This window comes from Anopheles coluzzii, chromosome 2, assembly GCF_943734685.1.
Source record: "Anopheles coluzzii chromosome 2, AcolN3, whole genome shotgun sequence".
Lineage (NCBI taxonomy): Eukaryota > Metazoa > Arthropoda > Insecta > Diptera > Culicidae > Anopheles > Anopheles coluzzii.
Genome location: NC_064670.1, coordinates 70,030,010 through 70,042,692, shown reverse-complemented (window position 1 = coordinate 70,042,692; position 12,683 = coordinate 70,030,010). Strand labels below are relative to the sequence as shown.

The window sequence follows — 12,683 nt, the reverse complement described above, 5'->3', positions numbered from 1 at the left end:
TTGACTCACGCCGATTTAACATGTAGCCAAAAATTCGTTACAGGCAGTTTGTCATCTAAAGGTCCGTTTCTCTTTAAAATTTAATTGTGATTATAATGATGAGTCTAACTTTTCTATCGTTATAACCAATGACGGATTGGCAGATGAAGGCGAGAGACCGTGAGCGGTTTCGGACACTCCTGAGGCAGGTCAAGACCGCAAAGCGGTTGTAGCGCCGAACAAGTATGTAAGTAATACAGGGTTTCACACTTTATCTCAAGACCGCGGGACCCCTTCCCGAATCTGTCTTAGCCAATTCCAAGACTGCGGTATGATGCTTGAAAACGTTGATGATACCTGAATTCATTGGGTGCAATGCTGAATCTGCGGCACATTTCTCGAACACACTGTTCGGCGCCGAGGACATGCGGTCAAATAAATAAATAAATAAATAAATAAATAAAGAGTATTAAAATAGTTGAAACTACTTTCTGAACACTTTTCAAATATTTAAATTCAACATATATGCTTTCATTCATTTTATTAATTTGTCTTTTTGGTAAAAACACGAAAAGAATAATTGGATGTTATCAGTACACTGATGTACACAAAGGTTATACGTGTAAAAAATTATTGGACCGCATGTCCTCGGCGCATTGCATCCAATGAATTTAGGTATCATCAATGTTTTCAAGCATCATACCGCCGTCTTGGCATTGACCAAGACAGATTCGGGAAGAGGTCCCGCGGTCTTGAGATAAAGTGTGAAACCCTGTAATGATGAATCGATCTGGCCTTCGAAGGATGGTTGATAATTGGCTCATTAATTTGACTGGAAATGTATTTAAAGGCTTTCTTCTGTTAATTCGCATCCAAGTTGGTCAAAGCGATTTTGGCTAATATTTGAACTCGTTCATACATTGGCCATGATGCCGCAGATTCAGCATTGCATACAGGGTTTCACACTTTATCTCAAGACCGCGGGACCCCTTCCCGAATCTGTCTTAGCCAAAGCCAAGATTGCGGTATGATGCTTGAAATCGTTGATGATACCTGAAAACGTTGATGATACCTGAATTCATCGGATGCAATGCTGAATCTGCGGCACATTTCTCGAAACACACTGGTCCGCGCCGAGGACATGCGGTCGAATATTTTTTTACACGGATAACCTTTGTGTACATCAGTCTATTAGAAACACTCAATTATCCTTTTCGTTTTTTTACCAAAAAAGACAATTTAATAAAATGAGTGAATGCATATTTGTTTAATTAAAATATTTACAAGTGTTAAGAAAGTAGTTTAAACTGTTTAAATCATCTTTTCTGGTAAAAACACGAAAAAATAATTCACTGTTTTCAGTACACTGATGTACACAAAGGTTATCCGTGTAAAAAAATATTTGACCGCATGTCCTCGACGCGGACCAGTGTGTTTCGAGAAATGTGCCGCAGATTCAGCATTGCATCCGATGAATTCAGGTATCATCAACGTTTTCAAGCATCATACCGCAGTCTTGGCTTTGACTAAGACAGATTCGGGAAGGGGTCCCGCGGTCTTGAGATAAAGTGTGAAACCCTGTAATAATTGAGGTATCATCTACTTTTTGAAGCATCATGACGTAGTCTTTGCAATGTTTAAGAATGATTCGGGAAAGTGTGAAAACCTGTAACCCGTGCGAGTTTTCTACGGGTTCTCGGGTCGCTACTATACATTTATAATTATATATATATATAAATATATAAATATATATATTATACTCACATTTGCCTTGTAAGTAAGTTTTGCCAAACAGCTTTCAATTCGGTCGAAGGGGCTCGGAGGCTAATATATCTCTTTTTAAAGTTTTTTTTTGGTGTCCGTGTTAAGTCAGGTGCACAATGTACAGTAGGGCTTTCAATCTGCCTGGCATTGGGATCTATAGTAATACGAAATTCCGTATCTATTGAAACAGAACGGATAAGATGTAAATAGGAAATTATTAGTTTAATAGTTCTGGAAATTATTAGTATTAGTTCATAAGATGCGAGAAACCATTCACTTTATATTTAAATTTCTAATTGTTATATTGGGGTTTATTTTCCATTATTTTACTCTATTCGAATCAGCGGCACCCACAGTCTTATGACAGCTCCACAGTATGATTGCCTAATTCTCCTAGTCGATTACAACACTCCCCTATATGATTGCAAACTTCCACAGCATGCTTGCACAATTCCACTACCGATTTGCAACATTCCTCTAAGTAATTCAACTATTCCCTTATATCAGGTATGTCAAACTGGCGGCCCGCGGGCCGCATGCGGCCCTCGTCAATGCTGAATGCAGCTCGCAAGTATATTTTGAGAATTGCTAAAATCACTCCAAACCAAAAAACTGTTATTACTATTTGTCGAAGTGTATTTAATTTTCCAGAGAAGAACTATCATTTAGATGGTATATTTATCGAATCTAACATGAATGTACCCATAACATCTCATAAACTTATTCTACACAATCGTACAGAACAATAGAGACCCTTAAGAAACATTGAATTGAATGCAAACTCAGTCGGTATTATGTTTCGATTATATTCTGAATATTAGCATAGTATTGTGCACACTCGATTGCACATTCTATATGGAAAAATAGATTTGCGACTACCTTCTACCAACGAGAAAGTAATGAAAATAACTTGAAATAACTTGATACACACTTGGAAACTTCGCAACAACTAATGATGGATTGTCAGAATCGCATCCACGGCTCAAAACCATTTTCGATCTTAGCTATAGCAACTTCGAATCCGGCCAAATCAAACCAACAGTTCCGTTTGGTGCCGTCCGAAGCCTATAGAGCCGTTTAAATCCATTCGGAACCGTTGGAGTCATCGGTTGTCGCACGGAGCGGCTAATCTACTGTGAGAAATGGATCCGGTCGGTCCCACCGAATTTGACCATCTCAATGCCCCCGAGTGCCAAGTAAAGGATTCATTCGGCTCCGAATTTCTCCGATTTGCACGGCTCCAACCTTATAATGTTACATCATTGATGTTCGATTGGAGCCACTTCTGTTTTTTTGTCATAATCATGCCACCATCAATTTTAATAAAGATGATTGTAGCCAAGTTGGAATTTTGTGTACCCCACATTTTGCAAGACGAATTAATGTACTTTTGAACCTCCCCAAAAATCTAAACCAAAATGATATGATTATGCTTAAGCCTAAAGTATTTAGATGAAGAATTAAAATAATCGAAATGCCGAAATCGTGCGATACATAGCTTATTAATAGATTAGCTCACACAGTCCATACCTCAATTCGCGAATCATCTCCCTTCAAGTGCAAAACAAGATTTGCCAATCTTTATGGGATCACACACCATGAATCTTCTTCAGATAAAATTATCGTAATTTAACAAAATTATTCGTAAAATATGGGTTCTTGTATTAAGAAATGAATATACCACCATATACCACCATATACCCCTTCAAACTTAGAAATTAGCGAAAAATAATGTTTAAACACGTTTTTTTTTACAATTTTCCTCTTGATCTATCAAAAAATTGCATGCAAATATTTTTGTTATTCATCCAGCGGTGGATAGCTCGGATGGCTTGAAAAAGATTCGCAACAGGCTGGTAGACTTCCCCTACCTCAGTGAAAAAGTGTGGTTGAGTGATATTTTCTAACAGAAGTACCGTGTTAGAACGCGACTAATGAGAAATTTCCTATTTTAATAATAAGGATGAAAACAACGCATGTGACTTTAAAAGTACATTAAACATTTTTTTTAAATAAAAAAGTGCACAATAAAAAAACATAGCAAATTTGTAAATAAGAAACTATTCCAGATTTGAAGCGAGGATTACAAAAAGTCAATTTCCAGATTTGAAGCGAGGACTACAAAAAGTCAATTTGTTTAACAATAATGATTTTAAACAGTATTTTATATGAATATTGAGATATATTTTTTATTCTCAACTTTGCGGCCCACGAATCACTGAAAATCTGTACTTGTGGCCCTCTTATGAGTTGAGTTTGACACTTCACTAGTGGGTACAGGCAGGCCTTGGCCGACAACGATCGACAAATCAATAAAGATGGGCCTCCGAAATCACAGTAGGAGTCAAATCGTCAGACCAATTCTCGGAGAAGTCTCTGAACACACTTACAAACTTGGAATGTAAGCCAAAACATATGGAATTCCCTAATAGATATTCAAAATAATAATCAATGATTATCTAATTTCATTGAACTATCCTATCTTCATTTAACTATATTTAGGTCCTTTTGGCTCATAAAATATTGTTGATATGATTTTATTTCATCATTTTCAAAACATATCAGTACTTAATTATCCATGGCAGAAACTGAATATTTTACTTTGAATCAACTAAAAGATCGCTTTTGATCTTTTTCCCGCAAGAGTTTTGGTATTGAGATCGACTAGCTTGAATTTACTTTGGAAATAAAAAAAAACACGTAGACGATTTCATGTATTAAACTCTACTACCTGACAGATTTCTATGGAATCCTCAAAGCCGCTATTAAATGTAGGGCAGTTTGTTTACACAGTAAACCGGCATTCCTTAGGGGTCCAATATTCAATTCCCTTTAAACCCAAAAATTGAAATTAGGTTTTTTTTTATTAGCTGATTGGTTCGTCATGGGTTCAAGTCCCAAATAGACCGTGCCGCGACTGATTGCCCTGCTATGGGGGGTAATCCAAAAGACATTGAAAGTCAACCTCACACAAGTGGTACAGGCAGGCCTTGACCGACAATGGTTGTTGAGCCAAAAGAAGAAGAAGAAGAGTTAATTGGTTTATTGATTGGAAGTGCTGATGAATTTTTTTAATACTTAATTTTAACTAATCATAGTTTGGAGTATAGAGCGTATAAATGATATGTACAGTCTTTACTTGTTTTATATGTATTTAGGATAAAAACGTGATATTCCAGTAATTCGAATAAGCAGTAACTTCAGAACTGTGACTTAATCGGTTGCTTTGGAAACGCATAAACCGTGTAGCTCGGGAACATACCTAATATTTTGCTAATACAGGATTTCGAATCAAATGATGAACCACAGGTATTCTCCGAGATACGTGGTACCTCTTATTTTATTTGTTTTATTTTATTGACGTCAATTGCTGGGCCACGTTGGATTACAGCAACAGTGCTTATTAACACGTTCAGCCCGATGGCAAGGCCCAGGGCCAGCCAGTAAATTTTCCCGTCGGCCGGTGGCACGCCTGAAGATATAAGAATGGGGTTCTAAGAATTATTGAGATTGATAAAAACATCAACCCACACACAACAGTATTGATGAACAGAGTACAGGTATTCCCCGATGTACGCCATACTCGATGTACGCGATTTCGCTATACGCTAGTTTCTAAATTTGACAGTTATTTTGAGCAAATTGTACTGATTTGACACATCGAATGTCAAATACAAAATAACTTCCTTTTTGGTCGAATTTGAAAAACACCGGACCGGACGTTTACCAAACCAAACCGAATAGTTATGTTCGATAAACATGTTTAATATGTTTAATGTGTTTATTGATTAATCCAACGGGATCTTGAAGATCTTACATGAATGTACGTAAATTAGTGCTTATAGACTATGTAAGGTACATAAATCGATATGGGAGAACTGGTGCACAAGAATAGAAAATGTATATTGAAATATGATTATTACGTAAGTTGTGTCCTGAGTCTATCTCTAAAAATATTCTGTGATATGTTCGTGTGATATCAAATAAATCATAGTTATTGATAGCTGACATAGCTGACATAGGATCAGACTGGAAAAAACGAGTTCTATAAAGAGGGACGGATATTAGTTGACGTGTACGTGGATTCCTAGATGGCGCGTTAAATTCTATCTTAGCTAGTAGAGTAGGAGCATCAATGTGGTGGTTGAATAGTCCTGATATAAAAAGGTATTTAGCTATCTCACGGCATTTTTTCAACGTCTGAATCCCTAAAAGCAGACAACTGGAATGGTATGACGGTAACACATCGCCCTGTGGCCATGGTAAGAGTCTTTCAACATATCTAGTCGCTTTTCTTTGGATGGCCTCGATTCGATTACTCCATTGTTCAGTGCAGGGGTCGCTAACTATACTGCCGTGTTCTAACACTGATCGGGCGAGAGTAGATTGTTTTTATGGTCATAGGATTATGGAAACCTTGCGTTGATCGAATAATCCAATCCAATAGTTGGTTCCCTCTGGACAATATATTCTCTAGATGATGGTTAAATGTTAAACGTGTGTCGAGAATGATCCAAAGATCGCGGAATGTATCGGTGCGTTCAACGGATATGTATCTGGTAGTTAAATCGTGTGCAGGATTGAGAATGGTAAAAAGACAAGACGCGTCATTTTTCGATAAATAGCACCATTGCATTATCACGGCACCATATGCTAAACAGGTTGATGGCGCGTTGAAGATTGATGCAGTCATTGGTTTCGTTGATAGGAGCGAACAGCTTAACGTCATCGGCAAACAGAAGACAACGGTGTTCCGCTAGCAATTGCCCCACATCGTTTATACAAACAATGAAGAGCTTCTTCTTCTTTGGCACAACAACCGCTGTCGGTCAAGGCCTGCCTGTACCCACTAGTGAAGTGAGCTTGGCTTTCAGTGACTTATTGTTACCATAGCAAGATAGTCAGTCCTACGTATGGGGGCACGGTCTATTCGGGACTTGAATCCATGACGGGCATGTTGTTACGTCGTACGAGTTGACGATTGTACCACCAGACTGGCCCTCTCCTGCATTATGCGTACGTGACTTTTTGCGTACATTAGGTAATATCGTCCCTCCATGTGAAATATCCTACTGCGCAATTGGATGAAGAGCAGCGGGCCTAAATTGCTGCTTTGAGGTACCCCTGCGGTGCCAAGTATCTCTCGATGTATGATCGTTTACCTTAATCTTGTATGAGCGTTCTGTGAGGTATGAATTCAACCATATAACTATTTGTTCCGAAAACCCTAACTTCTGCAGTTTGGCGATTAAAATGTCGTGTGAGATGAGGTCGAACGCAGCTTTGAGATCTGTGTAAATGGTATCCACTCGACCTCCGGAGTCGAGATTACGTTTGCAAAAACTAACGAATACAGTGAGGTTCGTTAGTGTTGAATGTTTGGGTACGAACCCGTGTTGGTTATCCATTATGTAATTCGATGTAGCGATGTAAATAGGAACAAGCAGAAGCTCAAAAGCTTTTGATACCGCACAAAGTGATGTGATACCGCGATAGTTTGAGGCACATGAACGATCCCCTTTTGTAAATATTGGTACCAACGAGGACTTTCATAGGCGTGAGCAAATAGCAACTCAGCGACGTGTTGTATATGTTTGTTGATACAGGTGCTAAGGACTGATAGCATTTACAGCTAATGAAACTCAGAATGCCATCGGGATCAGGAGCTGTAGAAGGTTTAAGGCTTTTGAGGCACTTTTCAGGCGTATATCAAACATAGGAATGGTGTAATAAATCATGTTTACAGGTGTGTAAGATATGGCCAGTGAGATCAACGTTTGATCTACAATTGGGGTGGAGAATCGATCAGCAAAAATGTTTAAAATATCTTCGGGTGACGTGCCCACGGAATCATTATACAGTCTGTTCTCGAGTTACGTGGTTTGTGCGTTCCTGAGGATTGAGGCTCTTACCCTTTATGTAATCAAGATTACTAGTCCAAGAAATATATTTTTTTGGAGAAATATATATTTTGACAAATAAATATATTAAACTAAGCAGTTAGGCGGCGCTCTAGCAGCAATCGAATACGACATAAGACACGAACAAACCCATATAATCATATGGAGGTGCACTGTCAGACACAAACAAACAAACAAGACAAACCTCGAGTCGAACATGTCAGTTGATTCTGTCTGTGATGTTCGATACCCACCTGTGCTGTGAGTACCTTGGCTGTCAAACGCTTCACAGCTACAGTAGATAGAATTCAATGCGGGACATTTTCAATTTTTTTTACGTAGTTTGTCTCTTTGCATATGTATGCATATGTATGCACTGTATGTGTTTTGGCATGGACGTTTGTTTACTTTTTTCAATAATAAATTTGAATGATTTTTATGATATTTTTGATATTAATAACTAGTATATTATTTGTTGAATCTTCCCCCTGCAGATGGATGTTCATTTAAACTATGAAAATGCTTCATTTTCGAGATGATAAGATAGGCGTATTGCAGTGCATCATGACAGGTCTATAAGACATCGAACAGCTGACAGAGCACCTATCGAACAGAGTCGTGTTTGTTTGTCTCGTTCGATTGGTCCCAGAGCGCCGCCTTAGACAGATAGATATATGCGCAATTTTAGTCTGCGCCAAGGTGTGTTTATTTAGAAGGTAAATTATTAGAGCGTTCACCGGGCGCCATCATTGAGAATTGTTATTTCACCTATCCTGTAAAAAAGTGACGAAATAATTACATTGCGCTTATTGGCATATTTAGCTTATCCGCTCCGTTATGCATGATTACAATTAATTATCCTGCTCTATCTCCTGCATTATGCGTACGTGACTTTTTGCGTACATTAGGTAATATCGTCCCTCCATGTGAAATATCCTACTGCGCAATTGGATGAACTCTATTAAATTTTCCCTATTTAACTAGTTGGTTCGGATTAGAACATATTGCACTTTTATGTCTAATATTTGTGTGCATCTAATTACACTAATTTATGTTCTGATAATGTTGAATCTAAAATTTTGTACTTGTAAAAACTATTTCTTTTGAGTGTGTTGGTGAATACGATCACGCCACTTTTCATGCTATTTCATTAGCTGTTTCATTCTAGCCTTAGTTACAAGTGTGCAGTTTGTGTCTAGGATGTAATAAATTTACTGCAGATTATTATAGCGGATGCTATACTAATAATTGTGTCTTTGCTATTCTAATCGGATTCTAATTCTAATTCTATTCTAATTTGCTGAGTCTAATAGTATTGGTTGTCGAACCTATGCTACAGTGACATTCAAATTTGGTTATAAAAACATGCTATGAGACCACCTGGACTACATAAACTTTTATTCTGGATTGCATCACCAGATCTTTTTAATGCACCTTGGGATAAATGTAAACACCACCTTGTTTTGCCATTTTTCGAGCAGGTACTTGAATCTAATTCTAGCTTTGAGGCTAAAATAATCTGTATGGAGTGTTTACATCATTTCAGCCTCCAACTGTCAAACTCTATACAAAAAACTGACTAGAATCGTGAAGGGCCCCACTATCAGCTATAGACTTATTGTAAAATACTTCGGAAAGCCAAACTACACTATTGCAACACATTCATTACAACAAATTTATCAAATCAAATCATACCATAACAACGCAACCGGAAGAGTACAGACCACACCATTCATATAAAAACAATTGAGACACACTTCTTGAATACATCCGAAACACGCATAGTAAGCAAAGCAACATCAACAAATACCTCATACCAATTCAATCTATAAATTGTTACCAATAAAAATACCTTTTTTTATTCAGAAGGGATACAATAACACTTAATTAGAACAAAAACATATTCCAAAACCCAATGTACGACGAAGCCCATAACTTATTTTGAGTATAAATAAAACAAATTCCGATCATGGCAAATCAGACTGCCAAGATGGGACGTTACGCTTCCCAAAACATCGCCTTCTAACTTATTCCAAGAGTTTAGTTATGTCCCCCTACCCAAGGGGGTAAGGCTTCTAAACTCCAAGGTTTACAGTAAGGGAAACTCCTTCCGGGTTTCCATGATCGCCTGGACGATCATTTGTAGGGTTCAATCAGTCCGCTTCGAACAGTTCGTCCCACAGCGGCTTATGTCAGGAAAACACTGACCTACCACAACGTGTACGCACGATCATCACATTACATGGCGACAGTATCAAAAATTCGAACATATTACATCCATACACCTTGGACTGCGCATCGTTGACTGATACCGTTAAAAAAGTGGGATCATTAATAAGCTTGATGAAACTGAGGATGCTGCAATTTATGCTTATTTATTTATTTATTTATGCTTATTTGATGACAAAATTGATAAAGGATGATATAATTCATTATTCTTTTGAAACAGCAGCGAGGACTTATATACATACACTACATAGAGCGATTAATTAATTGTAACGTAAATCATGAATTTTACACCAAAACTGCTATTTTTCTCGAAAATATGGAGCGTTACACTGCTGATGGATCGAAATACTGATTAGGGTAACTGTACCAGTTTTCGGCAATGTACATGTTTTCGTCAGTGAAATCATGCAAAACGGATTGCAAATTGTTTCAACACATATTTTTTAAACATAGATATGCCCATTTGTTGTTCATATAAACATTTTCACATCATTTACTTGCGTATTTTTCAAAATATCAATTAAAATGTGCAGAGCACAACATTTTTCGGCAGATTTCATATCAGTCAATAGTCCGGCAGGTTTCATTATTAAGAAAACCAGAGCTGTAAAACAATGATTGTGTGGTTTTAATGAAAAATTATACGGTTGAAGAATTTATTCTATCCCACTTGGAATTTTAAAATCACGAAACACAAGTAGGGCAGAAACAGGCGAAACAGTTTTCGGCAGTATATCTATTGTCGGCAGGGTAACTAAAACGTGTAATTCTGCACAAATGCAATAAAAATGTCTGAAAACCAAATTTTGAAGTGAAAGTATACTCATTTGTTATTCATATACAAAGTTTCACATCATTAAATTGTGTATTTTACAAAACATCAAATAAGTTGTGAACAGCTCCACATTTTTCGACAGATTTGTTGTAAGTCAATAGTTCGGCAGGTTTTGAGATTAAGTAAGCCACAACAGTAAACCAATGAAAGTGTGGTTAAAATTGAATATTTTATGCTTGTATTATTTATTCTAACTTGTTTGGAATTTTAAAATCATGATAAACAAGTTATTTTTTACTTTCAATGCTGCCGCAAATAGGTACTCGGTAAATGTTCATTTTTGACAGATCAATGCTGTAGTCTCCTGCCGAAACATGAAACAATAGCACACTTTTAATTTTGCTGAATATTCATTTAAAACTTGAACACTATCAGTACACTACAATGCGTATGACTGATGATGACTGTAAAAATTGCCTGCAAAATGATCAAAATGGGCCACATAAAATTAATAATATAAGTACTTTTCAACACCAATCTTAGGAAAATGAGAGGTTTCAAACATTTTTGTCAAACTATTTGCATTATTTTTTTCAACCAGTGTTCGCGTTGCCGAAAATAGTAACACATCCTGACGAAAATAGGAGCAAAAACAATGCTTAAATTTTTAGGAATATCTCTAAAAAATACATTTGAATCGGCAAATAAAAAATAGTACAACATAATACAATAGTTTATCGTTCAATCAATTCAAGCCGTTTTGAATACTTACTCTTTTTACGAATATTAAAACAGGAATCAGTAATCGTTGAAAGTGTAATCGGTTCCTCCGTGATAAAAAGTACACGGTCACGACTCACTTTTGCAAATAACAGAATATCACTGAACAGAAGTGTCCAGTAGGGTTTCACTGAACGACCCTCAATACGGGATAGATCTCCACCTGTACAAAAGCGATTTGGAATAATAAAAAATGTAAAAAAAATTCGAAATCAACTCATTATTTTACGCACCAAAAATCCACTGCCGGCCGTGCGATGCCAATTGAAAAGGTTTACATTTTGTGAACACCATTCTTGCTTCTAGATCCTGAAGAGTCAATAGTGGACGACCTTCACCGATTGGTTCCATGAGCCCGCCACCTACAGTTATCTCGCGATACGCAATCTGTAAAACAAAAATCTTTTTATAAACATCACGGTTTCTGAACAGATATTTGCATTGAGCACACCTACCTGCAACTCACTTATGATGTTATTAAAATTAGCATGTTCTTCACTATCTACACGGCAATGGGACGCTATCATTTGCACTAATTTTAATATTTCTCTAAAATGCTGCAGTGGGCGATGAATGAACGTAGTTAGATCTGGACGTTTTCTTGGTACCGGTGGCTCCGTAATGAATTTCATAAAATCACAGATAGAATTTCTTGACTTATTGACCTATCGAGTATATTTTAAGACAATTATAATCATATCCTCAACGGTAACTAAAGAAAATAACCTACCAACACACAATCAGCTTTTTTCAATCCATTGCAATACTTCCTGTAAGCCGCACAAAGTGCAGTATTTTTGGACAGATAAACGCGCGAAGCAAAATGGATTTGTGGTTCGGTGTCATCCTGAATTATTTGCTCTAGAATATCCTCTGATATTCGAGATAACTATCGCGAAAAAATAAAGAGATGTATTAGATATTACAATCTTATCACAATGCATCATACTATTCCTGCTAACCTCATCAATATTTTGAAACAATATTTTGTGATCATTTGGAGAAATTAAGTCTTTTCGTTCGCGTAGTGGATTGACAAATCGCTCAATACCAAAATTAATGGCATTAATAAAGTGCTGCTCACGGCTGATAAGCTGGTAAAGGAACTTTCGGCGATGATCGTCAGGGTACTGCTGGACAATTGACTGAAAGATCAAACTCTTTGTTATTATAATAATTATATGTACATAACCGCAAAATTTATGTTTAATCGAAGTCGACGTTAAAAACTAAAAAATGCAAAAATTCATAAAAAT

General features: G+C 36.9%; 1 protein-coding gene across 12 annotated transcripts in view; it reads right to left on the bottom strand.

Moving 5' to 3' along the window:
• Positions 1–12,683, bottom strand: part of LOC120948822 (uncharacterized) — a 120,696-nt gene that overhangs the window by 39,048 nt on the left and 68,965 nt on the right. For all 12 annotated transcript variants that reach the window (XM_049606420.1, XM_049606422.1, XM_049606423.1 and 9 more), the window contains 6 exons: positions 12,390–12,572; positions 12,158–12,316; positions 11,883–12,092; positions 11,661–11,814; positions 11,420–11,590; positions 1,744–1,921 (listed from right to left, as the gene is read on the bottom strand). In XM_049606420.1, coding sequence (XP_049462377.1) covers positions 1,744–1,921; positions 11,420–11,590; positions 11,661–11,814; positions 11,883–12,092; positions 12,158–12,316; positions 12,390–12,572 — 1,055 coding nt within the window. The remainder of the gene's footprint in view (positions 1–1,743; positions 1,922–11,419; positions 11,591–11,660; positions 11,815–11,882; positions 12,093–12,157; positions 12,317–12,389; positions 12,573–12,683) is intronic.